The 27,499-nt window shown below is 43.0% G+C and overlaps 1 protein-coding gene across 4 annotated transcripts in view; it reads left to right on the plus strand.

The window, feature by feature from the left end:
* SLC22A16 (solute carrier family 22 member 16) overlaps positions 1 to 18,974 on the plus strand; it is a 51,937-nt gene extending 32,963 nt beyond the window's left edge. For all 4 annotated transcript variants that reach the window (XM_009206278.3, XM_021937983.2, XM_009206279.4 and 1 more), the window contains 5 exons: positions 765 to 1,296; positions 4,812 to 4,939; positions 7,701 to 7,810; positions 12,391 to 12,490; positions 18,591 to 18,974. In XM_009206278.3, the coding sequence (XP_009204542.1) occupies positions 765 to 1,296; positions 4,812 to 4,939; positions 7,701 to 7,810; positions 12,391 to 12,490; positions 18,591 to 18,800 (1,080 nt within the window). In that variant the 3' untranslated portion in view covers positions 18,801 to 18,974. The remainder of the gene's footprint in view (positions 1 to 764; positions 1,297 to 4,811; positions 4,940 to 7,700; positions 7,811 to 12,390; positions 12,491 to 18,590) is intronic.
* Positions 18,975 to 27,499: the final 8,525 nt, after the last annotated feature.

Here is a 27,499-nt window from a genome sequence, read left to right on the forward strand (position 1 = left end):
TTTTTTTAATTAGCCACCCTAAGGGGTATGAGGGGGTATCTCTTTGTAGCTTTGATTTGTGTTTCTCAATGATTGGTAAACATTTGTATATCTTCTATTTGAAATGTCTATTCAAAGCCTTTGCCCATTTTTGAATTGCATTGTTTGTGTTTTTGTTGTTGTTGTTGGGTTTTAGGAGTTCTCCATAAAATCCCTTATCAGATATTTGATTTGCAAGTATTTTATCCAGTTCTGTAGGTTGCCTTTTCACTCCATTGATAGTGTTCTTTGATGCACAGTTTTAATTTTCCTGAAGTCTAATTTGTCTACTTTTCTTTGTCGGTCAAAATAAAATTTTGATTAAATCTGTTTTTCTTACCACTAGTTAGCGTAAAGTTTTTGTCTCCATTTAGCAATTAGGATTTAACAATAAGGACCTCCTGGATACAGATAACTTGATGTGTGCATTTACAAGGGACTGAGAAATACATCCACATTATAATGGAGTATTTCGATGAAACAAAAGGCAATGTCTAACATTTATATCATAAATAATCTCTAAAGTTTTGCCATTTTGGGCGGGTATGATGAGGGAAGATGAAAGGACCTATAAGAAAAAAAAAAGATAGATAGGATTGAATGTCATTTTATATATCTGATAGGGGTTTCAGAAAGCAAGTCTTTGTCATTTTCCTTTTTGCCTATATATGATTTGCAATGGGGTCAGACTCCTCAATAGTTATAAATGTGATCTTGAATATAGATCCCTATTATTTGTTTTTCAGGTTGCAAGTGGCTATCTCGTGGTGGGGTTTGTCTATGTGATGGAATTCATTGGCATGAAGTCTCGGACATGGGCATCTGTCCATTTGCATTCTTTTTTTGCAGTTGGAACTCTCCTGGTGGCTTTGACAGGATACTTGGTCAGGACCTGGTGGCTTTACCAGATGATCCTCTCCACAGTGACTGTCCCCTTTGTTTTGTGCTGTTGGTTGCTCCCAGAGACACCTTTTTGGCTTCTCTCAGAGGGACGATATGAAGAAGCACAAAAAATAGTTGACATCATGGCCAAGTGGAACAGGACAAGCTCCTGTAAACTGTCGGAATTTTTATCACTGGACCTACAAGGTCCTGTTGGTAATAGCCCCACTGAAGTTCAGAAGCACAGCCTATCACATCTGTTTTATAACTGGAACATTGCGACAAGGACGCTTACCGTTTGGCTAATTTGGTTCACGGGAAGTTTGGGATTCTACTCCTTTTCCTTGAATTCTGTTAATTTAGGAGGCAATGAATACTTAAACCTCTTCCTCCTGGGTAAGTAGTTAAAGTATATTTAAATTTGGGAGTGAAGTGAGATTTCTACCATTTGTGTGTGTGTGTGTGTGTGTGTGTGTGTGTGTTTCTGTGTGAATTTGAGAAAAAGAGTGTGTTTTTAATGGACCTTTTAAAACCAAGAACAATATTGCCAACCATATTATTATGATATCTCTTAGCGTTATGTTGTAACACATGTACATATGAGGGGACTTCAACCAGTTCATGGAAAAATGGAATTAAAAGATAAAAATCTAAAACATAAACTTTCTCAACATGATTGCCGTCAAGGTCAAGACATTTTTGTAAGACATCAGCCATTTAGTCCATCCCTGAAGAACTGAGGGTCCTGAGAATGTACCCATGTCAGTGCGATCTTATTTACACTATTAACTGAAGAAAAATGGGTGCCGCGTACAAATTTTTTAAGATTAGGAAACAGAAAGAAGTCAGAAGGAGCCACCATGAGAACCGTAAGGTGGCTGCCTAGTGATTTCTCATCAAAATTCTTGCAAAATTGCCCTTGTTGATGAGAGGAATGAGCGGGCACGTTGTCATGGAGGAGAAGGAATCTCTGGTGATGTTTCCCAGGCATTTTTCTACAAAAGCTGTGGCTAATTCTCTCAAAACAGTCTCATCATAAGCAGATATTTTCATTCTTTGGCCCTCTAGAAAGTTAACAAGCACAATGCCTTGAGCATCCCCAACAAACGTTGCCATGACCTTTGCTCTCAACTGGTCCACTTTTGCTCTGACTGGACCACAGCCCTTCTTGGTAGCCGTTGCTTTGGTTGGGCTTTGTCTTCAGGATCACAGTGGTAAAATCGTGTTTCATCTCGTGTTAAAATTCTCCAAAGAAATCCTTCAGGATATTGATCCCACGGGCAGTTTAAAATTTCCCTGGGTAGTTCTACCATTCTCTGCAACTGATCTGGGAACAACTGTTTTGGCACCCATTGAGTGGAAAGTTTGCTCAACTTTAATTTTTCAGTCAGAATTCTGTAAGCCAGACTAATTGAGATATCTATGGTATTGGCTATTGCTTCTGCTGTTAATCTTAGTCCTTGTCAATTAGGGCTTAAACAAGATGTATTTTTTTCCTCAGTGTGGATGCTCTGCCCCGTGGTCTTCATCTTCAATATTGTCTTGTCCTTTTCATAAGGCGTCAGTGATTTCACCATTCTTCCACCCAAGCTTCACCATAAATTTAATGTTTGTTCTTGCTTCAATTTTAGCAGAATTCATGTTGCTCTAGTGGGACCTCTTTTCAAACTGATATCTTATTCTTCTGAGTGCCTCAAACTAGCTCCTCTTCAGACATGTTCTAAGAAGTTAGTACAAATTTCTTTTAGTGCAGAAAAAAATCTGAAGACACTCGCATAGTTTTTTCATAATATGCACTTTCCATTAACTTTTTTTTTTTTTTTTTTTGAAACAGAGTCTTGCGCTGTCGCCCAGGCTGGAGTGCAGTGGTGTGATCTCAGCTCACTGCAATATCCGCCTCCTGGGTTCAAGCGATTCTCCTGTTTCAGCCTCCTGAATAGCTGGGATTATAGGCACATGCCACCATGCCCAGCTAACTTTTGTATTTTAGTAGAGACGGGGTTTCACCATGTTGACCAGGCTGGTCTCGAACTCCTGACCTCAGGTGGTCCGCCCACCTTGGCCTCCCAAAGTGCTGGGATTACAGGCATGAGCCACAGTACCCTGCCATCCTACCTTTTTGAAAACTCCTTGTATTTTCCATTTGAAAAAAATGCATCAGAAGAATTTAGTTCCTCCCTTTCTGCCTTCTCTCCTTGCTACCTTTTTCACACCAGTCCTTAACCCAGAGCTCTTCCCAGGGGTAACTTCTATAATGTTTGGGTTGCACCCTTTCAGATCTATTTCTGTGCATTTGTGCCGGGCATGGTGGCATGTGCCTGTGGTTCCAGCTACTTGGGAGGCTGAGGTGGGAGGATTGCTTGAGCCCAGGAGTTCTGGGCTGCAATATGCTATGCTAATCAGGTGTCCACACTAAGTTCAGCATCAGTATGGTGACCTCCTGGGAGCAGGGAACCACCAGGTTGCCTAAGGAGGGGTGAACTGGCCCAGGTCGAAAATGGACCAGATCAAAAGTCCTGTGCTGATCAGATCTGTTTCTATGCATTTCCATATATTTGTGCATATAAATGTTTTATATTTTAACATAAATGAGATCACTCACTATATATTGTTCTTTGTAAGTTGCTTCCCTTTTAAAATTTAATATGCCTGGGCTATCTGGCATCTCTCAACCTTCAGGTGTCCTTAATTTATAAATTTTAGTTGGTAAAATAACTTTTAAACACATGCAACTATAACTTTTGTTGTCATACCTGTTTCATTTTAATGGCAGGTTAAATCACTTTAGATAGCTTGAGATGTGACTCCTAGCATAAACCAAATTTGAACTGAAATGTGAGAGAAATATTAGAAACCTCTTTTTATCCATCTAGTCTTAACTCCTGGTTATTTCCATGTAGGCTGCCTGTATTTTATATGATCCTCAAAACATCTTGCTTCTAAATTTTTTTTTTTTTTTTTTTTTTACATAAGAAAGTGGCAGTCTTTTATTGCAAATATGCATACACTCTCGGACGAGGTTCTCTGGTCCTCAGGTGTGGGGGGCCAGGGAAGTTGCACTTCTAAATTTTTATACATAGACATCGTGCCATCTCATTAAGGTGCTCCGATGACACATCTAGTTTTTTTTTTTTTTTTTTTTTTCCTGATTTCCTCAGCAGACACCTCTGCTTTTGTTTATTATAGCTCAGCAGGAATTATGAGAGAAGTCGTTTTAAGAAAAAAAGATTTACTCTTTTTTTTTTTTTTGAAGCAAACTAACAAGTTTATAGAAAGAGCTTGTCTTAACTTCAAACTCATGCTCTATGACAATTTGAGATGGTGCAGTATCCCTAGAACAGAGTGGCCAATGGTAGGTGTGTGGAGTGTGGCTGCGGAAGCTTAGGAAGGCTAGAAGTTTAGATCTTCGTGACATAGTTTTTTACTTTTGCCAAAGACATAAATTCTCGAAAAACTGGGCAATCTCATAAATACAAAAATGTTTCCAAAGACAAACGCACATGGTTTTATATTATCTACCATTTTGGATTTTTCACGTCAGTACCCTTCCCACTAGTATTGTTGCAGATGGGTGCTTCTGCTCAATAGTTCTCTGCTGTGAAATTTTTGAACAAGTTTTTATCTCCTGAGATGGTCTGGGCCTGGTGGGAATTTGGGCTCTGGTTTTGTGCCATTTGCAGGTGCGAGGAGGATTATGAGCATTAGAGCATTTCACAGGAAACGCTCATCTCCACTGCAGTGAGTTTGAAAGTGGCAGGGCTGGCTGCCTCGCAGGGATCCTTAGAGAGTTTCTAAAGGCCCTGGAAGTGAGGAGAGGGCTGCTCATGCCTTTTGGGTAGTGGGTTAGAAGGCGGGGTCCCCTTATGCAGGCGGGTGCCTAACCTTATAGAGGGCTGCTTGCTCAATGACAGGTGTAGTGGAAATTCCCGCCTACACCTTCGTGTGCATTGCCATGGACAAGGTCGGGAGGAGAACAGTCCTGGCCTACTCTCTTTTCTGCAGCGCGCTGACCTGTGGTGTCGTTATGGTGATCCCCCACGTGAGTTATCTTATGTTTTATTTAGCGAATTGTTAGTTATACTGTGACAGTTTGATGGGAAGAATTTAGCTTATTACAGTTAAGTATGAAGGTCAATTCAGAGTATGATTTGGACAGAGTATGTAATATTTAAAAATATGTTTTCTTTAAAACATTCTCTTTCTCTTTCTATTATATAAGTAATATATGTTCATTTTAGAAAATTTAAGGAGAAACACGTAAAACAAAACAAAACAAAACAAAAACCTAACCTGGGTGCAATTACTCACACTTATAATCCCAACAACTCAAGAGGTTGAGGGTAGGAGGATGGCTTGAGTTCAGGAATTCAAGGCTGCAGTGAGCTCTGATCACACCACTGTACTCCAGCCTGGATGACAGAGTGAGACCTCATCTCAAAAAATAAAAAATACAAAGTTCATAATCCCATTTCCCAGAGATGACCAGTGTTGTATTTTGTAAATGAAATAATCATGTGTGAGGAAAGTTGATCACACTTTCCAGCATCATCATACTGAACATTCACTCATTTATTCATTCAACAAACATTTATCCACCATCTTTTATGTGCCGGGTGCTGGGAACACACAGCGCAGCAAGTTTCCATCAGTGTAACAAGAGAGCATATGGGACCCGTGTGTACTCTTTTGTCTAGGGTGGTCGAGGATGGTGTGCCTCTCAGAGGAGGTGACATGTGATCAGAACCCTCAATGAGGGAGGCAGCCATGGAGACATCTGAAGGATCTGAGTCAGATATTCATGACTGTTAGAGTTTCAATACACTGTTTTTCATTGCAGGAGATTAGTAGTTTCCAGTGTCTGGTATACATACACACCCCAAGGAGCTTGTTTTGAAAAACAGTTTCTTAGTGAGAAACACTACCAAGAAATTCCTGAAATGACTTCCACATTCCTATATTTTGGCAAACTGCATCCCCGCAAAATACCTCTTGCATCCAGAAGTGCTTCCCCTCTTCCCAAAAAAGATGTTTTCAGACCTGTATTTTAATTCTTGATTTGGAAAATGTCACTATAACAGTACTTAAAATATTTTATTTAATGTTCTCCTGTGATTATATAATCATTAAGCAATAGTATATCAACATTTAGAGCAGAGCATTTTAAGTTTTGCATATCGTTTGAAATTTCATTTAAGCTAACGAGTGACTTCCTTTTATAGTAGCACTTTACTTAATGATTAGGATCGGTGAGCCAAATATTTTATGTAATGAAATTTCCAGGCGATTGATACCAACTAACTGAATGCAATAAAACTACTCAGGACAAGGAGGTTTCTGCTAATTCGAGGGAACTTCATCCACACCTTTAAAAAAGTAGTTTGCAGTTAATAGTAGTTGAGTAGATGACAGCTGCCTTTAAGTTGGTGAAGAGTTGGGGAACACCAGAACCTTTGAGTTCTACAGTAAAAGGGAAGATGAAAAAGAGGAGATTTCTAGAAATAGAGCATTAACCCACAACCACAAGTATCTCCCTTCCAATAAATTTTTCCCCAAATGATAAGGTCAACACAATACAAATATTAATTTAATTAATAATTGTTAATTAATTTAATTTACAATTGTAATTAAGGTGACATTAGCTCTTTAATAGAGGCATCCCAGCATCTCAGTGACTTAACATAAAGGATGTTTGTTACCTGCTCATAGAAAGTTCCATGTATTTGTACCTAGTTGGCCAAAGCGGGAGTGGTGAGTGGGTGTTTGGGTCCATGGAGTCATTCAGGGATGCAGACTGACAGAGGCACTGCCGTCCTTAACACATCAGCCCCAAGGCCACCCTGGGTCTCAGCGTCCAGCTGGCAGTTGGGGGAGGAGGGAGATTTCAGAATACAGGGTGTATTTGTTAGTTACCTTTGGAAGTGGAACATGTTAGGGAGAATAAAAACCCAGGTGGAGATAAAGGTTTTGCTGTTGAGGAATGTATCAGCCACAAAGAAACAAATGAACAAAAAGTCTGTACTAATAGTTCAGTTACCACCTTCAAATTATTTTCTGAAGATAATTTATAAGCCAGGGATTACTGCCACAAAGGACACAATTTGTTTATTTGTTTTTTTCTAAAGTAAATAGATTAAATAGGTACAAGATCTCACTCTGTTACCCAAGCTGAAGTGCAGTGCTGTGATTATAGCTCTCTGTAATCTCGAACTCCTGGGCTCAAATGATCCTCCTGCCTTAGCTTCTCCAGTAGCATGTACCATCATAGGCATGTACCATCACACACAGCTAATTTTTTTGTTTTTCTGTAGAAATGGGGTCTTGCTATGTTGCCCTGGCTGGCCTAAAACTCTTGGCCTCAAGTGATTCTCCTGCCTTAGCCTCCTAGTGCTGGGATTACAGGTGTGAGCCACTGGGCCCGGCCCACAATTTGTTTGTATGGCTCCTTGATTCATTCTGCTGGATCGGTTCCAGAAGGAGTGGGGAAATTCTTGGTGCCACCAGCACTATCTGGGCGTGTCTCCTTCCAAAACAGTCTTCCCAACTGGCTTTTATCACAGTTCAAACCCTTCAAAGTGGATGGGGAGGAGAGACACTAAAACTTTCCTCTACGTTTCATAAAGATGAAAAGCTTTCTCAGACTGTGAGTAGAGTTTAATATATTCAAACAGAAAAATAAGGCTCTTCATTGTTCTGAAAAAATACTGAAGGAATTAGAATGTTTTAAGTAGTGATTTTAAAGATTTTATATTTTCCTTTAAAAATATTACTTGTGATGATCTATTCTGCTAAATTTTTTTCAGAAACATTATATTTTGGGTGTGGTGGCAGCTATGGTTGGAAAATTTGCCATTGGGGCAGCGTTTGGCCTCATTTATCTTTATACAGCTGAGCTGTATCCAACTATTGTAAGGTAAGGATGAATTATTTTCTGGTTGTTTTCCTGTTATCTTTCACTTGTGTGTCATTTCATTGTATTTGGCCTTTAAATGTAAATGCTTCTTTTTCATAGACGTTACCTGGATCTCTGAGATGGGAAAATGACATGCTGATACTAATTTTTAGTCTGAGGCTTTGTACCATATTAGCGAGGATATTAAACAAATTATTTTGAAATATCACTCTATTATTCCAAAAACATTTTAAGTTTCAAGTACCATAGACTTCCACTGAGTCTCTGTATTGACTCAAAACTAATTTCTCAGGATGTGTCTCTCCATGTTCTGATGCCAATTGTGTTAGTCTGCGTGGGCTGCTGTAACAAAATACCACAGGCTGGGTAGCTTAAACAATAGAAATTTATTTTCTTATAGTACTGGAGGCTGGAAGTCCAAGAACAAGGTGTCGGCAGGTTTGGATCCTCCTGAGGCCTCTCTCCAAGGTCTTCAGGTGGCACCCTCTTGCTATGTCCCCAAGGGGTCTTACTTCTGTGTGCACCACTGATGTCCCTCCCTCTTCGTGTAAGACACCAGTCATATTGGATTAGGGCCCCACCCTAAAAGCCTCATTTTAACTTAATCACCTCTTTAAATACCTTATCTACAAATGCCGTTACATCATAAAGTACAAGGGGTTGCGACTTCAACACTTGAACTTTGGGAGGCACAACTCAGCCCATAACATCAGTAATCATTGGCTCCCTGAGATTACCTCATCTGGAGGTTCTCAAAGCTGGCAGCTCATCAGAGTCATTGAGGCATTTCATAAAAAATACCAGTCTTGGGTCCTTACACCAGACCTGCTGGATCAATCCAAGAATGAGACTCGGGATTTTTTTTTTTCCTTTTTTCGAGATGGAGTCTCCTTCTGTCGCCCAGGCTGGAGTACAGTGGTGTGATCTCGGCTCACTGCAAGCTCTGCCTTCCGGGTTCAAGCAATTCTCTTGCCTCAGCCTCCAGAGTAGCTGGGATTACAGGTGCACACCACTACACCCTGCTAATTTTTGTATTTTCAATAGGGATGGGGTTTCACCATGTTGGTCAGGTTGGTCTCGAACTCCTGACCTCGTGATCCACCAGCCTTGGCCTCCCAAAGTGTTGGGATTACAGGCGTGAGCCACTGCACCTGGCTGAGACTCAGGATTTTTAACAAGTCTGCAGGTGACTTCAAGTTTCCACCCCACCTCTTTGGGAATGTCTGATGTGATTCCCACTGATCTGGGAACCTCAGGAACTTTCAGGCTTTTAAAAAGCTTTTCCAAACACATTTTACTTGGAAACTCTTTATGTGGTGAAGAGGACAGAGGTCCTTTATGGAAGCTCTGTTGGGTACCTGGAATCCCCCCAGTGCTCCTGCCTTCTTGCTCCGGGGGGCTGCAGCAGAACTTCCAGGCCTTAACAGTGCATCCTTTGTAAACCACAGTTCTTGTTGCAGCCCTGTGTCTAGATAAGACAGCTGAGAGCAGGGAGATCAAGTACCTGGTGCAAGACACACAGCTGGGACCCCAGCTAAAAAGGGAAAGGATCCTTTCTCTGATTCTCCATTGGATTTTTTTTTTTTTTTTTTTTTGAGACAGAGTCTCACTCTGTTGCCCAGGCTGGAGTGCAATGGTGTGATCTTGGCTCACTGCAACGTCTACCTCCCAGGTTCAAGCGATTCTCCTGCCTCAGTCTCCTGAGTAGCTGGGATTGCAGGTGTACACCACCATGCCCGGCTAATTTTTGTATTTTCAGTAGAGACAGAGTTTCACCATGTTGGCCAGGCTGGTCTCGAACTCCTGACCTCAAGTGATCCACCCTCCTTGGCCTCCCAAAGTGCTAGGATTACAGGTGTGAGCCACTGCGCCCGGCCCATCAGACTTTTTGACTCTTTTTTTCAAAATGATCCTGTATTTTAAAGTGTAAATAGTGATTAGGGTCACACTGCTGCCAAGAGATGCTTGTCCCACAGATCTCCCTCTGTGAAATTCCGTAACAGTTTCCTATCTGCAGTCCTCCCTTAAATCCTCCAAGTGGCATTTTCCTAACACCTGCTTTATCAATAGAAGTTTTCATTTTCTAAGGGAAAAAAATTGTTAGTGAGCTTGGATAATTTCTTAGCCTGTTAAAGACCCAATCTTAATGGCAACAAATAAACACACAAGATATTAAGGTTTTTCACAGGAAACTTTAAAAAAAATCTAACTGCTCCGCTAGTGGGTTCATCCCTTTTAGGAGTATATTATTTGTCATGTGTTACAAGTGTGAAAGGCAAGTGACTTTCTGTAGAGATAAGTCCATATAACACCAGCCCAGAGATGCCTCCTCCTTGTCTCCACAAGCAGGAGGGATGTAGGACCTGGAAAATCCATTAGTCAAGAGATAGCATAACTCGTTCCCTAGGGATTTTCCATGCCCACACACCTGCCTGCTGAAAACGCCAGGCGGCAGCCTGCGGACCATGGGATTTTAAGTAAGTACATTTGTGTTGGCTGTAGATAGATTAATGGATATCTAGATGGATGGATGGATGGATGGATGGATGGATGGATGGGATGGATGGATGGATGGATGGAAGAATGGATAGATAGATAGGTACACACATATATCTAAGAAAAAAGTTTATCAGACTAATATGTGACCAGGGGTATAGAATAGCAGAGGAATAACTCCCTACGTAATTGTCTATTAGCCAAGTTGTCTGAGAGTAGAGTTTTTCTTCTTCCTCCCTACTTCCCCTCTAGGTCACCCAGAGTGCTTGGGAGAGCAGTCTAATAATAAATACATCTTCTGTCCATTTTACAGGTTGTGGAACTGGGATTCACACAAGATTAGGGTCATGGTCAAAGGCACCTGGCTAGTCAGTGACCCATCAGAACTCAGATCCACATCTTTTGGCCCTTTTGAATATCCAGTGAAATACATGAGAATTTTTATGGGAGACAGTGCTTAACATTAGCAAGGGATGAGTTGCTAGCGGTAGAGCTTTAGTAGCAGAGGGGAAGAAGGTATTTTGGGGTAAGGGCTGCGTGGACTCTCCTCAGATCATATTGTGAAAGTGGCAGCCCTGTGCAGATGTACAGTAGCAGACAGGCAGAATAACAGATTACATTCTAGCGCTTACAGGTTGACAATGGTGGAGACTAGTTGAATGCAATAGAGAGTGAAGTTGCATAATTGCAAACTTACGTTGTGGCTTTGGCTCCCTTGTGCCTGACCCAGGGAAGAAGTCGCTCTAAATCAGGGAGAATATCTTTGGCATGTCCTATGGGACCCTTCTGGCCTCTCAGGTGGATTTCTGCTCAGCCAGGAAAAGCTGCAGATTTTCCCAGTTCAAAATTCAGATTGGACCAGATCCATGCAGTGCCTGGCACATATTAGACTCTTGACACACATGTGCTGAGTGAATGCATGTTATACGCGAAAACGGTGACAATCCAATCAAATAATGTCAATGTGCATTGCAATTATGAATGTTGTAGTATTTTTTAAGATCTTTTTTGTTGGCTTGTTTGTTGGTTTACAACCTCAGGTACATGACCTCAAAAAAATCCTATATGTAAATATTTAATACAGGAAATCTTTAACCAACTCTATGAGCTCCCTAAACACCCTAACACTGCATGCACAACTTTACTTATGTATGATTTCTTTCTCAGAAGAATGCCATACTTTTTATCAGTTCTTTATAAATGTGTGTGACCCAGAAAAGATGAGGCACCATTAATTTGTAGAGGTACTTACTCACATAAAAGGACAGTCTTTCCTTACTAACATTCTATACATTTTCCTTAAGTAACCTATAAAGAAAAGCACATTAAGATATTCCTTGACTCTAAAAAATTGAAATAGAGTAGTCCACAGGTATACGACACTTTGTTCTCTGAAATTCCCACTCCCTACCTGAAACAAATTCCTGCTGTAGAAGACCTTATTATTCTCAATGTTAGGCTGGATCAATACACATAAGGGCCTCACCTGCACAGCAGATGAAGAATGGCTTACCTCCGCACTCCTACCTTTTTTTGTCTTGAATTGTCTTGAATTATGTGCACGCTTGTATACACCACTGTTTCACACAATGTAGGTATTGTGATTTTTGAAAAATTTTAGTAAAATTATTTTCAAGCTTACATTTTTTTATGGTCATATGTTGCTTAATGATGGGCATACGTTCTGAGAAATGCATCCTTTGGTGATTTCGTGGTTGTCAGAACATCATAGAGTGAACTTACACAAATCTCGATGGCTCAGCCTGCTACACACCCAGGCTGCGTGGCACGGCTTATTCCTCCTCGGCTGTGACCCTCCACAGCATGTTACTGCACTGAATACTGCAGGCAGTCTGACACAGTGGTATTTGTGTATCTAAACGTATTGAAAGATAGAAAAAGTCGAGTTAAAATGTGCTATTATAATCTCATGGGGCCGCCGAGGTTGACCAAAACGTTGTAATGCGTTGCCTGACCACCCTTATCCTCGTTGGGGAGGGTGGGAAAGGAGCTGCAGAAAGCAGGTCCCTCAATCCCGGGTCACTTGCGCCTTACTCGTCTCGGCCTCTCTCCTCTGTTTCCAGGTCGCTGGCTGTGGGAAGCGGCAGCATGGTATGTCGCCTGGCCAGCATCCTGGCGCCGTTCTCCGTGGACCTCAGCAGCGTTTGGATCTTCATACCACAGGTGCGCTTCAGTTTGCAGACCCTTCCCGAGGCGACACCGAGGCAGTTTCTAATTGCCTATTAGCGACTTCTCTGTTGTTATTTATCAAAAGCCAGTACATCATTTCCTAACGGGGTTTGTAGAAACAACCCCCTTACCAACAGCTCGCCAGTCGGTGAGTAGGGTGGTGGCTGCTTTGTGATTGGCTGTTGGTGGCCTTCCACCACCGCTGAGCTGTTCATTACAACTCTGCCTGCCACAAAAGGGCGTGTCTTCACCCTTCCCTGGAAGCCAGGCCTGTCCCCACCCCCTGGCCTGGCCTTGCCTCTGTGTTTCCACTGAGTTCCTGCTGGGCAAGGCAAATTCTGGGAGCTGCCTGCTCCAAAAAGATTCTGTGGTGCCTAATGGAGAGGGTTAGGAACCCATGGTTCTCGGTTGACCCGAACCTGAGGGGCTCAGTTTCTGGCTCCAGCAGTGTGAGCCATTTGCCTGGCTTCAAAGAGTAAGAGCAGGGACACTTAGTTTGCAGATCCTCAGGTAGGGGCTGAGAGGCCGGGAAGGCACGTGAGCACTGCTGCACCTGGTGGACTCTTCTGCTCAGGAAGAAGATGAGGGATGAGTGGAGGGCAGGTGTGACTTGCCAGCCCGCAGACCCTCCCTCTCCCTCCCCTCCAGTGCCTCCTGTCTCTTTTCTGATTGCCCCTTAGATAAACTCAGTCTGCAGGATTTCCTCCCGGCCTCCTCCCTGCCCCCTCTCCTCCCGGCTCCAGGCACGGGTTTCCTCCAACCTCATGGACATTCTCCCTGGACGTCTCACCACAAACTCAATGTCTCCCAAGCAGAACTGGCCAGTGACACCTGTCTCCCACTTTTGGTTAAGGATAGGTCAGTGGCTTCAAGCATGACACTGTGGCATCGGCTTCTTATTCATCCTGTTCTTTCATCACCAAATCCTCACATTCTCCTTCAAAACCACCCCTGCACACCTGGCTCCAGTGCCTCCCAGTCTTCTCCTTGCTCTTCATCCCCCACCCCGTCTGGGTAGCATAGAAGGCACCACGGCCATGACCCAGTGCCCCTGTCAGCGTCAGAATAAAAGTCCAAACTAAGCGCTATCCAGGTCCTTTCCTGACTGACCCCTTGCCCAGCTCCCCTATTCTGTTCCTCATGCAGCTTCCCCTCCTCTCCACACTCACCCCCACTGCAAGAGTTCCCCTCTCCTCTCTGTCCCGTCCCACCTCCTCCCCTTCCATGCCACTGCCCAAACAACCCCTCCAAAAAGAGCACTTCTCTCTCATGTTTTCTGTTAAGTAGCCTTCCAGGTATCCTCTTTCCAGGAGGCCACCCAGATCTAGTGACCCCGCCTCTCCTTTTCTCAAGTGTGTCCGTACAGCATTCAGTGGGTGCCTCTTCCACAGTTGCTGTCGCAGTGTGGCTTTATCATTTGCACGTGTGTCTTCATCACCCCAGTCAGGCTGTTGTGCTTTGCAGAGCAGGACATTCTGCATCCCCACAGCTGGCCCCAGCCGAGTGTTTCTCTCAGCTTGTGTGCCACCCATGCTGTTATGCACCTGCTATTTTAGATCAAATAGATTGACTTTTGGAAATTAGGTTTGTCCTAAACAATAATATCAGTGAGGTCATGGGTGTTATACTAATTATGTGTTTTTCTGAAAGACACCAACATAATCTCACAAGTAATAAAACAGTGCTTGGCATCCCCCGGAGCTGCCTTGTACACACAGCAGGTACACATACTGCTCTTCCGGAATCACTGACTTGGCATGAGTGTCTCCCGCGTCCCCGGAGCTGGCGCTCAGGAAAGCGCTTGGATGTGCCATTGGGGTGTTAGAGCCCAGCCTCTTTCTCAGGCTGACTCTGAGGTTAAGAAACCATATGGGCTGTGTGGGAGGTGTTTCGGGAGAGTCTACCACCCTTTTTAGGTCATGAACTTTTCTAGAAGAATCTCCTTTGTGCTAGCACTTGTTTTCCTTATTTTTTTTTTAAAGATAAAATGGAAAAGTGTTTATTAAAATAATAAGGTGAAACATGCAAATATAAAATAGATAAATTTATAAAAGCTAATTACCAAAAATAAAACCAAATAAATATTTTTTAATGGATATCTTTAAGGCTCAATTAAGGACTACGGACTTAGAAGGGATCTCTAATTTTATTTAACAGATATTTAAACAAGCTCCTTTTATTTTTATTATTTTTCTGAGACAGAGTCTTGCTCTGTCGACCAGGCAGGAGTACAGTGGTCTGATCTTGGCTCACTGCAACCTCTACCTCCCGGGTCAAGCGATTCTCCTGCCTCAGCCTCCCAAGAAGGTGGGATTACAGGCATGTGCCACCAAGGCTGGCTAATTTTTAAAATATTTTTTAGTAGAGACGGGGTTTCACTATGTTGGCCAAGCTGGTCTCGAACTCCTGACCTCAGGTGATCAGCCCATCTCGGCCTCCCAAAGTGCTGGAATTACAGTCATAAACCACCATGCCCTGGCTACACAAGCTCTTTTTTAAAGTGCTTTACAAAAATTAGTCTTCATGTAATGCAGATGCTGTTATTCTCTTCATTTTACAGATGAGGAGACTGATGGACAGAAAGTAATTATTAGCCCGGGGTCACACACCTTAAAGGTGACAGAGCTGGGATTTGAACCCAAATACCATGCTCCCTTGCCTTTTACACAAGGTCCAACAAACAATCTATACAAAAACGAGCACAGAGCAGTCAGCTCCTTGTCCAGCCTGGCCCTGAGTAGCCCGTTCCTTCTCTAAGACAGTCTCTGGCCGCAAGGTGTGGTGTACATTTGTGGGAGTAGTCTGTGAATGTGCTTCCTTTGGATCTAATGAGTATTGCCTATTGTTTGTAATGAGTCAAAAAAAAAATCAAATTTCCCATTAAACTTGTTTATGAATGTCAAACTGCCTGGGGAGCCAGTGTTTCATATAAACATGGAAGATGTTTATATTTTCCCTTTTGAAAAGAGGCACATGAAAAATCACTCGTTCTGATGCTTTTATTATCAAGCATTATTTTCTAGTAATCTAAAAAAGGTGGACACGTTAATTAGCTTTTTGTGTGTTCATTAACTCATTTGGCAAACGTTGACTGAGTGTTGGTTTTGAACTAGCCACCCTGCTAGGTGCTAAGGAGCAGATGAAAGAAATAGCCTGTCTTGAGGGACGTCCAGTCTGGTGGGAAGAGCAGGAGAGCAAATCATCACCAGCCCCGAAGAGAAGGGCTGGAGTGGGGAAATGCCAGGTGTGGTGATTTAAAAGATACAACAGTGGTAATCATGGAACATTAAGAAACATCTTGTTTTTCAATATATCATAGCAGTAAGGCAGGAGCGGTGGCTCACACCTGTAATCCCAGCACTTTGGGAGGCCGAGGCGGGCAGATCACAAGGTCAGGAGTTCGAGACTAGCCTGGCCAATATTGTGACACCCCATCTCTACTAAAAATACAACAATTAGCCAGGTGTGGTGGTATGTGCCTGTAGTCCCAGCTACTCGGGAGGCTGAGGCAGAAGAATCACTTGAACCTGACTGCCTGATTAGTCTTACTACCAAGCTAAGAATATATATACACACACTGCATATATATGTTGCATATATATACACCGCATATATATATGTTGCGTATATATATACACCGCATATATATGTTGCGTATATATATACACCGCATATATATATGTTGCGTATATATATATACACACACACAGAGTAATGAGAGCTTACATTTAATTTCATCCTCTCAACAGTCGTTTGCAACAGATACTATCCTTTCATCCATTTTACAGAAAAGGACTCTGAGGAGCAGAGAGGTTAAGTAACTTGTCCAAGGCCACACAGGTAGCAGGTGCCAAGTACCCAGGCAATATGCATATGGAGATTATAAATGGGTCAAGAACATTTCTTTTTCCTTACTTTTTTATTTTTATTTTTATTTTTTTGAGACCAGGTGTCTGTCACTGAGGTTGCAGTGCAGTGGCGCAATCTTAGCTCACTGCAACCTCTGCCTCCTGGGCTCAAGCGATTCTCCCACCTCAGCCTCCCAAGTAGCTAGGACCACAGGCACGTGCCACCACACCTGGCTAATTTTTGTATTTTTCGTAGAGAGTTTCACCATATTGTCCAGGTTGGTCTCGAACTCCTGACTTCAAGAGATCCGCCAGACTTAGCCTCCCAAAGTGCTGGGATTACAAGTGTAAACCACTGCACCCAGCCTTTGAGAACTGTTTTTGTTTTTTTTTTTGTTTTTTTTTTTTTTGAGACAGAGTTTCGCTCTTGTCGCCCAGGCTGGAGTGCAGTGGCGGGATCTTGGCTCACGGCAACCTCTGCCTCCTGGGTTCTAGCGATTCTTGTGCCTCAGCCTCCCAAGTAGCTGGGATTACAGGCATGGGCCACCTCACTCAGCTAATTTTGTAATTTTAGTAGAGACGGAGTTTCACCATGTTGGCCAGGCTGGTCTCAAACTCTTGACCTCAGGTGATCCACCACCTCAAGCCTCCCGAAATGCTGGGATTATAGGCATGAGCCACCATGCATGGCCCTTTGAGAACTTTTTGTTGAGGGAAAATAGCCAGCAAAAAGGAAAAGGTCAAAAATCTGTGAGAAGGAGGTTGGACCATGGATGGAGGGAGATCTCTGAGGAGGAGGTGAGAGGCGATAGGGTCTGGGGAGCGTGAAAGGATCTGCCTGGCCGGAGGAGGGAGGGATGGGAAAGGGGGGACTTATTTCGATGTTTGGTTTGGGGTTTGTGGGCTTGTGGGGAGCTGTCAGGGGAGCAGGAGTGAGGAGGAGGTGGAGAGGTATGATTTGTTTACTGCCTGACTAGTCTTACTACCAAGCTAAGAAGAAAAATTCCATTCTGTTCTGGATCTTCCATTTGATTCTATTTTGCTTTTAGACTTACTCAGTGTTTTTCAGACCCTGACTTAGGGCTCTTCTGGGGTTTCTAGATCACTGGATATACTTGCCATGTCTTGAGAGACCAGAAAACGTCTTTTAAATTCCTTTGGAATGTCACTTGTAATTCCGCTACTGCTTCTGGGTTAAGCTTACTCATATATTTCTAAGAATTAGGTTATCAGTGCTCTGCAAAACAAAATAAAAGACTGCCTTCCCAAGTCTCGTCTGTTATGGATGTGATCTGGCATCGCTTCACATTTGCTCTATGTATTTTATGATTCTCATTCTCAGATGCTATAAACATACCAAGCATGTAGATTTATGAGAAAAGCCATACCTTAATTTATTTTTATAGGGTCTTTCCAGCAAATATATTTTGCTAAAGGAGTTTAAATTAAGTAAGGATGGATTGTGTTTTTACAGATTGCATGAGATTTAGCTCTGTTAATAAAAACCACCCAGCATCTTCATGATGATAAACAGAGAATAGATATGCAGACTTTAATTTTTAATATGACCTGCATTTTTAAAAGCAAATGCCTTGGCGCTAGTCTAAAAGGCTGCCTTTTATGTGCCAAAACCTGGAAAATAAAGAAATCATACCGAACTGTATAGGAAATTATATGGATCCCTCCCCCATAAAGTGGCAATTTGTTTTCACTGCCTCTGGTTAGCTTCCCCCAAATTCCATAGATTCCGGTTGATTGAAACCTGTTTTCATTCATTCATTCCCTATCATTTACTGAACTCTGATAGTGTACTGATTATTGGGGCAGGGACAGGGTTGACTAAGACACGCGTGGCATGTCCTAACCCAGGGCTCAGTTGCTTGTCTCCTCCGCAAGACTCTGGGGTCTGGAAAGATGGGGCAAGGGTCTTTTTTTCATTGTGACCACAGCTCCTAGGACAGCGCCTTCAGGAGTAATAATGCAGACAGTAGCTGGCAATTGAGTAGGCGCTCCACGGTGGCTCATGAATGAATGAATGAGTGAGTGATGAGATTAAGCCTCATTGGTGATGAAAAGAACTCGAAGTCCAGCACAAGTAACCAAAGGGCTCACTGAGTAATCACAGTGACAACTGTTATGTCAAATTCAATTGCATTACCCTCTGAAAACAGTTAGGAAATTCTGTTCTCCGAAGGGTGTGTTCCTTTCTTGATGTGTCACTTATCATTATTTTTAATTCCTTCTAGTTGTTTGTTGGGACTATGGCCTTCCTGAGTGGAGTGTTAACACTAAAGCTTCCAGAAACCCTTGGGAAACAGCTGGCAACTACTTGGGAGGAGGCTGCAAAACTGGAGTCAGAGAATGAAAGCAATTCAAGCAAACTACTTCCCACAACTAATAATAGTGGGCTGGAAAAAACAGAAGCGATGACCCCCAGGGACTCTGGTCTTGGGTGAATAAATGTGCCATGCGTGCTGTCTAGCACCTGCAATATTATTTACCCTAATGCCTTTGTATTAGAGGAATCTTATTCTCATCTCCCATATGTTGTTTATATGTCTTTTTAATAAATTTTGTAAGAAAATTGTAAAGCAAACATGTTATAAAAGAAATAAAAACTAAGATGAAAATTCTCATTTTAAAAAACTGCTTTCTTATTGCTGCAAAACTATTTTTCCGCATTTGCTTTTTTTGAGACTGAGGCCCCGCTCTGTCGCCCAGGCTGGAGTGCAGTGGCCGGATCTCTCAGCTCACTGCAAGCTCCGGGCCCGGTTCACGCCTTATTCTGCCTCAGCCTCCCGAGTAGCTGGACTACAGCGCCCGCCCACCTCGCCTCCCCGGGCGGTTTTTGTATTTTTTAGTACAGACGGAGTTTCACCGTGTTAGCTGTGGATGGTCTCGACTCCTGACCTTTGTGGATCCGGCCTGCCGCCTCCCAGTGCTGATTACAGGCTTGAGCCACCGCTACCGCCTCCGTGATTTGTTTCTTTCTATGTCGTTGATTCTCAACCTTTCCCCACCACCCCCTACCATGCATGCCGGAGGGAGTTCACCTATTTCTATCCCACCGGTGCCACCCCTCCACGGCTTCCCAAAAGAAGGGGGCATGTGAGAATGCTTTTCTTTTGACAAAGCTCCTTGCAGATTCTATTTCTGATATTTTTTCCCCTCTTATGAAAATCATAGCTCTAAAAACAAGTGCTATTCAGAAATGCCCTCTCAAAAAATGCTTACCTTCACAATTAAACCATAAAAAAATCAGAGCTACGAAAATGATGTCTTGCTTCCCAGAACCTTGAGCCAAGAAGGCTTGAATGTGCAGACAGTCGTGCTTGTGTTTGGTCCAGATAAGGGACACATACCTGCCAGTGTCCAAGAGTGAGCTTTCTAGTCTGGTGTCCTTATTGTCCCAAAGTTACCAAATTCTCCCTATAAGTCTCCTTTACAGCCCAGAGAGGCCATGACTTTTTAACCCACTGCAACCTTTTTCAGTTGTCAGATCATCCAGGAAACTGACTTTAAGCACCATCTGGATTTGTTGCCAGTGTGAAAATGTTTGTAAGTATTCTTGCCTTTAAAAAAATAATTTACATGAAGACTTTACTCCTTTGTTTTTTTACTATACATTTTTTCCCAACTCTACTTGAAACCATAGTCTTTCAAAATTTTTCAAAAACATTAATATCCTGGACCCTTCAACTGCAAATTATGTCATCTTCTTATCTGTGGAAGAATGCATTTCAGATTTACAGTCAGTTTCCCGTAGGTTTTGGGTTTTTCCTTACTGTGGTTTCATCGTAAGTTCATTTTTTGTTGTTGTTGCTCTTGAGATTTTGCTATAGGGTGGAATGTCTTATATCCTGCATTTGAATTGGTGAAATATTAGCATTATCGGCAGAGGCAAGTAAAAGAAGGCAGTTATATAGATGTTGTGAGTTTAAGAAGCATTGCCAAGGGGAAAAAAAGGAGGGATTTAACCTGAATTATTGACTTTTTATATGACTTTAGTTCCCTGGGTAATTGCTTAGTTCTTCACTTGGTCTTTCCATTAACAAAGGAAAAATAAAGCCAAAAACTTTTCTCCCTTTATAAAAGAAAATAACATATATAGGAGTTTATGGAGAAAAAGGAGGAAGACATTTCTTGAGCTTTTCTCTCATTTCTTATTTTGTCTCTTTTTTCTTTTCCCTCAGCCTATTTTTCTACTGCCATTAAAGTTCTTCCTCTTAGGTAACATTTGATTCTTTCTTTCTTTCCTTTTTTGAGACAAGGTCTGGCTCTATCCCCAGGCTGGAATGCAGTGGGCTTACTGCAACTTCCGCCTCCTGAACTCAAGCGATCCTCCCACCTCAACCTCCCGAGTAGCTGGGACTGCAGGCACTTGCCATCATGTCCAGCTAATTTTTGTATTTCTTTGTAGGATTTGTATTTTTTGACAGGATTTCACCATGTTGCTCAGGCTAGTCTCAAACTCTTGAGCTCAGGTAATCCACCCGTCTCAGCCTCCCAAAGTGCTGGGATTACACAGATGTGAGACACCAGGCCTGGCAACACTTTCTTGACTTTACTTTTATATTCTGTTAGTTTGTTTAGGTGATCATAGCAAAATACCACAGACTGAGTGGCCTAAACAAGAGAAATTATTTCTTCATAGTTCTGAAGGCTGGAAGTTCCAGATCATGGTGTTGGCACGGTTGGTTTCCTCTGACACCTCTCTGGCTAACAGCTGGTTGCCCTCCTGCTGTCTTTTAACATGGTCATCTGTTTGTGTATACACACCCCTGGCTGGTATCTTTCCCTCTTCTTTTAAGACCATCTGTCATATTGGATTAGGGCTCCACTCCAATGACCTCATTTTAACTTAATCACCATTTGAAGACCTCAACTCCATATATGGTTGCATTCTGAGGGTTGAGATTTCAACATATGAATGTTGAGGCATTTCTTTACATTTTTATTGCCCACTGTCTTTGTCAGTTTGGGCTGCTATTCAAAAAATACCACAAACTGGTTAGCTTAAACAACAGAAATGTATTTCTTACAGCTCTGGAGGCTGGGAAGTCCAACATTAATGTGGCAGAAAAGTAGGTTTTATTCCAGGGCTTTTTCTCTTGACTTTTAGTTGGCTGCTATCTCACTGTGTGCTCACGGGACCATTTCTTTGTGTGCACAGATGTGGAGAGAGAGCAAGCTCTCTGGTGTGTCTCTTATCATAAGGGCATAATCCTGTACAAGGGCCCCACCCTCAGGACCTCATCTAACTCTAATTACCTTCGCAAAGCCCCATCTTCCAATACCATCACATTGATGGGGGGTAGGGCTTCAACATATGAATTTTCAGATCATGACATCTACATATGTGTGACTGTATCAGTCAACATCTAGTCAGGAAAACAGAAAGCACCGGAAATAATTCAAACAGAGAGGAATTTCATGCATAGTTAGTTATAAAAGTGCAGGAAAAACTGGTGGAACAAAATGGAGAAGTTACCTAGGGATCAGGAAGCCACTACCATGACTGGGTTGGGAGCCCACAAGCCTGCACTTTCTGCTTTCACCGCTCAGGCTGAAACCACATTTCTGCTGCTGACCAGAAACCTAGGAGCCCACATCCCCCACTGATTCTACTGAAACTGCCTATTATGCTTTCAACTGGAAGGGGTTGAATTTTTAGATTAAGTTGGGGAAAATTCACTCTTTTTTCTGGTATTGACTCTTCTATCTGTTATCATGGATTATCTCTCTCCATGTACTTGGGTCATCATTAATATCTTTTAATGAAGTATAAGTTTCTCCATAAAGGTTGTACATGTTTTTTGTTATATTCTTACATGTAAATTTCCATTATAATTAGAAATGAGAAGTTTCTAATAATTATATTTTCTGACTGTATATTGCTGGCATAAAAGAGATTGATTTTATATGTTGATTTTGCATCCATCAACCTTGATTAAAGTATTTTTAATTCAAAAGGAAAAAATTTTCTTTACTGGGGCAGGGTGCAGTGGCTCATGCCTGTAATTCCAGCACTTTGGGAGGCTGAGGCGGGTGGATCACCTGAGGCCAGGAATTTGAGACCAGCCTGGCCAACATGGTGAAACCCCATCTCTACTAAAAATACAAAAAAATTAGCCAGGCATGGTGGTGTACACCTGTAAGCCCAGCTACTCAGGAGGCTGAGGCAGGAGAATTCCTTGAACCTGGGAGGCAGATGTTGTAGTGAGCCGAGATCTCACCATTGCACTCCAGCCTGGGTGACTCTGTCTTTAAAAAAAAAAAGTTTTTTTCTTCTTTACTGGAAGAAAAATTAGGCTTTTTGTTGTAAAAGTTCACAAATGCGTATCATGCAGGAAGCCAAACATACTTTGTTCCTTCAGCATTTCTTAATAGGTGCAGCCTTCTGGTTTTATACTTGGAAAATGGTGATGATCTATAATAGTTGGAACCTAGCTGTAACACATCCGATCTGTCTCTGATTGCAAATATTTCAAAGAGTACTTCACCATAGCATTGGAATGATCAGAGAACAAACCACATACAAGTAGGTAAACTTCAAATAGGTGACCTTGTTTCTCAGTTCTGTGTCACTGAGGTTCATGCACTAACTTGACTTTGACAGGCCACAAAGTGTGAGAGGCAATGGAAGCCTGGAAATAAAAAAGCCCTGGCTATAAACTTCCTACTTAAGCAAACCAACCTCTCTTTACCTCAGTCTTCTCATTTGGAAATTCAGGATTATCATACAATGTCCCTCTGGGAATGGGAAGATTAAATGAAATAATATATCAACATCATTTAATGCCCCTCTGCACAGCCCCGATATTTTACAAGGCTATTTCTCCATTCACTGTATGTGATTCCACCCACATTAGGTGTCCTGTCCACTCTTGGTCTTGCTCAGTGGGCATGGGGGCCCCGTCTGTCAGTGCTCCACATGCTGTCGCTGTCCTGACTGTGCCCTACCACATGCTGTTATCTTCCCTCATGGACTCTGCAGTTTAGCTACCTGGAGATACCTCTGCAGTTTCTCTTGTGCTCTGGTGGTTAGTTTCCATCCGTGATAGCTGCAGGAAAGACTGTGAAGCTAATGACGCATAAACTTCAGGCCCCTTCAGTTGGACAGGCTCCTGTGATGGAGCTTAGTAATGGATCCCACTTGGACCTCAAACTTTCACAGAGTCCTATAGAATTTTGCAAAGTAGATCTAGTCCACTTGTCAAGCTGAGACCACTGTCTTTTTCCACTTGGTTTTTCCTTCTATCACATTCCTCCTCTGTCACATGGCATCAAAGTGGTCACAGGCATTCTTTTCTTTTGTGACTTTGTATTTTTTTCCTCTAAAGAGGGCTCTTGAAACTGTACAAACTTCAGACCCCATAAAAGCTGAATCCGTCCCCTGAATCACTGTTAAAAGGTGTGTTGTTCAAGCCTGTAATCCCAGCACTTTGGGAGGCGAGGCCGGTGAGATCAAGTCCAGGAATCAGAGTTATCCTAGCTGACCGCAGTGAAACCCAAATCTCTACTAAAAAAATACAAAAACTAGCCGAGTGGGGCAGGCGCCTGTAGTCCCAGCTACTGGGAGGCTGAGGCAGGAGAATGGTGAACCGGGAGGCGGGCTTGCAGTGAGCTGAGATCAAGGCACTGCACTCCCAGCCTGGGCGACAGGCAGAGACTCCATCTCAAAAAAAAAAAGGTGTGTGTTGTTAGGAGTTCACCCCTCCAAAATATGCTCTGAATATACTCAATTAAATGCTCTGTTCTGAGGGGCCCACCTGTGTCCTTTATCTCACTCCTATCAAATATGTAATGAAAACATACTAAATGCAAAACGGTGTAGGCAAGGGGGTACTTAATAAAATCTTTTACATGGTGTAGAGGAACATTTCTTATCGAAGATGGTAAAGTTGACTATAGCGGCCAGTAATGGCAGCTACAGCAAGGGCATATCTGGAAGTTTGGATGTTTGTTGTTTTACCTGAATTTGCCAGAAGTCAGTGATGGCTGCTCTTTTTATGTCTGAAGTCTACAGTGCACCAGCGTTTCACTGACAACTGCTTGTTCTCTAAGTAAGTTAATTTTTTAAAAATTCCCGGCCTCTCTCTGGGTTCACCTATGCCAGTTGGTGTCAGCCATTCTGCTGGAATTGAAGATCTGAAGAACACCTTAAGCAATTCCTGGGAAAAAGATCCACTGTCAGGGATTTTACCTGTAGCAACAAGTTGGGGGAGCAGGTGGTCAGCATCAGCATGCTACCTGATTCTTGATTAGTTAGCAGTTTCAGGGAAGCAGTTCAAAAGTACACCAACCCACTCTGGTCAATGTCTAACTAGAATTCTCTCTAAAGCCAGGTGTATAATCTCATTAACCCTGTGAGGATGATTTCACTGTCCTACTTCCCTGCCCCAAACTGCTGCACACATGGGAATCCCTGGCCCCTGAGCCTGGTATCTTCAATAGTCTTCCAAAGAATACAGGCTTAGGTCCTGCATTTACTGGCCACGGACACACCAGCAAAGCTAACACCCCGCAAGCCAAGAACACCCATGGGGAGCACAGCAGGAGGGGGAGGGTGGCTAGGGAAACCCTAAATGTGCTGCAGAGGTGAGGCCCTGGGGACCTCTGCAGCCTAAGTAAGTTTAAAGGTCTCTGAAGAAGTGTTGGGAAGATGATGAAGCCCAGCTGCCCTGCAGTCTCAGGGAGATCACGTCAATTCTTTGGACCCCAACCACTCACCTGGATAGCAATAACACTAGATTCTCCCCAGGTGGTTCCTGAGGTCCCTTTTAAAAGTCATCCTCAATGATACCTAAATCAATTTTCCCATCCATTTTCTGAAGGACCCTTCACTCAAGTCATAGTGCTACAGCTCTGTGTTTAAAAAAAAAAAAAAAAAAAAAAAAAAGGTTTATTAGTCCTATCTGTATAGACTCTGCACTACTACAGAGAAGCTTTCTTTCTGGGTTTCACTTCTGAGTATGTTCTCCTCTTGTTGCTTTTCAGGAAAACATAGAATCCTAACATGTGCCAGGGGAAGAAAGAGCCTTCTCAGATCTCTTCCGTGGCTCCCATTGCTTTTTGCACACGGTCTTGCATCCTAGCCAGATTTCCAGCACTTTCACACCCTGGTCTTGCACAAGCCTCCACATGAACCCCCCACTCTTTCCTCAGCTCACTTTGAACTTCCTGCCTCTGGGGCTTTGTCTCTCCAGAGATTTTTCTCCCTCCTCTTCTTTGTCCATCCAAATCCCACTGATTGTTTGGGGCCTTCCTCACTTCCCATTTATGCTCCTGGACCGGCCACTGGAGTCCACCATACTCCTCTCTCTCCTGATCCTTCACAGCACCTGCAGTAGGTGCTGTTGGTTAGAGGACAATCTTATTCTGCCTTGTTTCCTTTCTTGAGGGAGAAAACATCTCAGAAGTTCTTAAATCTTTTATAACCCTTGCAGTATGTCTTGGACAAAGTGACTGCTCTGTAAATGTTTGTTGATTGATTTTTTATAGTAGGTGCTCAATAAAATATGTATACCACCTGTGATACTGGGAACTATGTATTTGGTCTTCATTCCCGTTTCCTTACATATGACTCCTAAAACCCTTGGAATTTCCAGAGTGATAAGATCGTCTTTTGTATGCTAATGAGATATCTGGTGGCTGGGGCCCCCTAGTAAGCTTCAGGATGGGAGCTGGTCATCTGGAAACAACAAGACATGATTAGAGAGTGGGGACTTTCAGCCTTATCCCCAGCCTCTGGGGAGAAGGAATTGAAGGTTAAGTTGGCCACTAGTGGCCAATGTTTTAACCATCGTGCCTACATATTAAAGCTTTCATAAAAAAAAGAAAAACACGACAGTGTTTGGGGAGCTTCCAGATGGCTGAATACGTGGAGCTTCCTGGAGGTGGTGCCCCCAGGGAGGACATGGGAGCTTCTTGTCCCTTCCCACATGCCTAGCCCTGGCCATCTCTTCCACATGGCTCTTCATCTGTATCCTTTGTAATATCCATATTAATAAATGGGTAAAGGTAAGCAAAGTGTTCTCTTGAGTTCTGGAGCCACTCTACCAAATTGAACCATTGTTAATTGAACCTGAAAAGGGGCCTGTAGGGACCCTGATTTTTAGCCCATCAGTCAGAAACCCACAACCTGGGGCTTGTGATTGGCATCCGAAGTAGGGTAAGTCTTGTGGGACTGAGCCCTCAACCTGTGGGATCTGACACTCTCTCCAGGTAGCTGGTGTTAGAATTGAATTGAATTAGAGGACATGCAGCTGCAGTGTCTGCTAGGCAATCTGCAGAATGGGATGCTTAGTGTGTAGGGAGACAACCCCCACACACCCAGTCACAGGAAGTGTTCTCTATTCAGTGACTGTGACAGTATTGAGCATAGCCGGAGAAAAAGCTGCTTTCCCGCACCACCCCCGCTCCGGCCCTCAGACCACTTTACAAAGAATTGGACATATCTCAACTTATCAGAGACCTACAACAGCTTGCAAGGGATTCTTAGTTCATTCTTGGTTTTCAGGTGGGCAATCAAACCCAGAAGTCAGGTGATTTGCTCAAGGTAAAATGCAGATCTCCTCACACCAAAGTTTGTGCTTTGGTTAAAAGCTTGAGCTTTGGCCGGGCGCGGCCAAAGCACAGTAATCAGGGCATTGGAGGCCACATGGTACACTCCTGTACCATGGCTCACTCCTGTAATCCCAGCACTTTGGGAGGCCGAGGTGGGCAGATCACCAGGTCAGGAGATCGAGACCATCCTGGCTAACGTGGTGAAATCCCATCTCTACTAAGAATACAAAAAATTAGCCGGGCGTGGTGGCGGGCACCTGTAGTCCCAGCTACTCAGGAGGCTGAGACAGGAGAATGGTGTGAATCCAGGAGGCAGAGTTTGCAGTGAGCGGAGATTGCGCCACTGCACTCCAGCCTGGGAGATGGAGCGAGACTCCGTCTCAAAAAAAAAAAAAAAAAAAAAAAAAAAGAGCTTGAACCTTGACGTCAGATACCCAGACTGATTTTACCATTTAAGAGACCCTGGGCCCCTTTCTTACTGTCTTAGTCTCAATGTACTCATCTATAGAATGGGGATAGTGATAATAGTACCTACTTCATAGGGTGGTTGTGATACTTGATGTCATACGTGTGTCTAGCACGTGGT

Source organism: Papio anubis, chromosome 6 (genome assembly GCF_008728515.1).
Source record: "Papio anubis isolate 15944 chromosome 6, Panubis1.0, whole genome shotgun sequence".
NCBI classification, from domain to species: domain Eukaryota; kingdom Metazoa; phylum Chordata; class Mammalia; order Primates; family Cercopithecidae; genus Papio; species Papio anubis.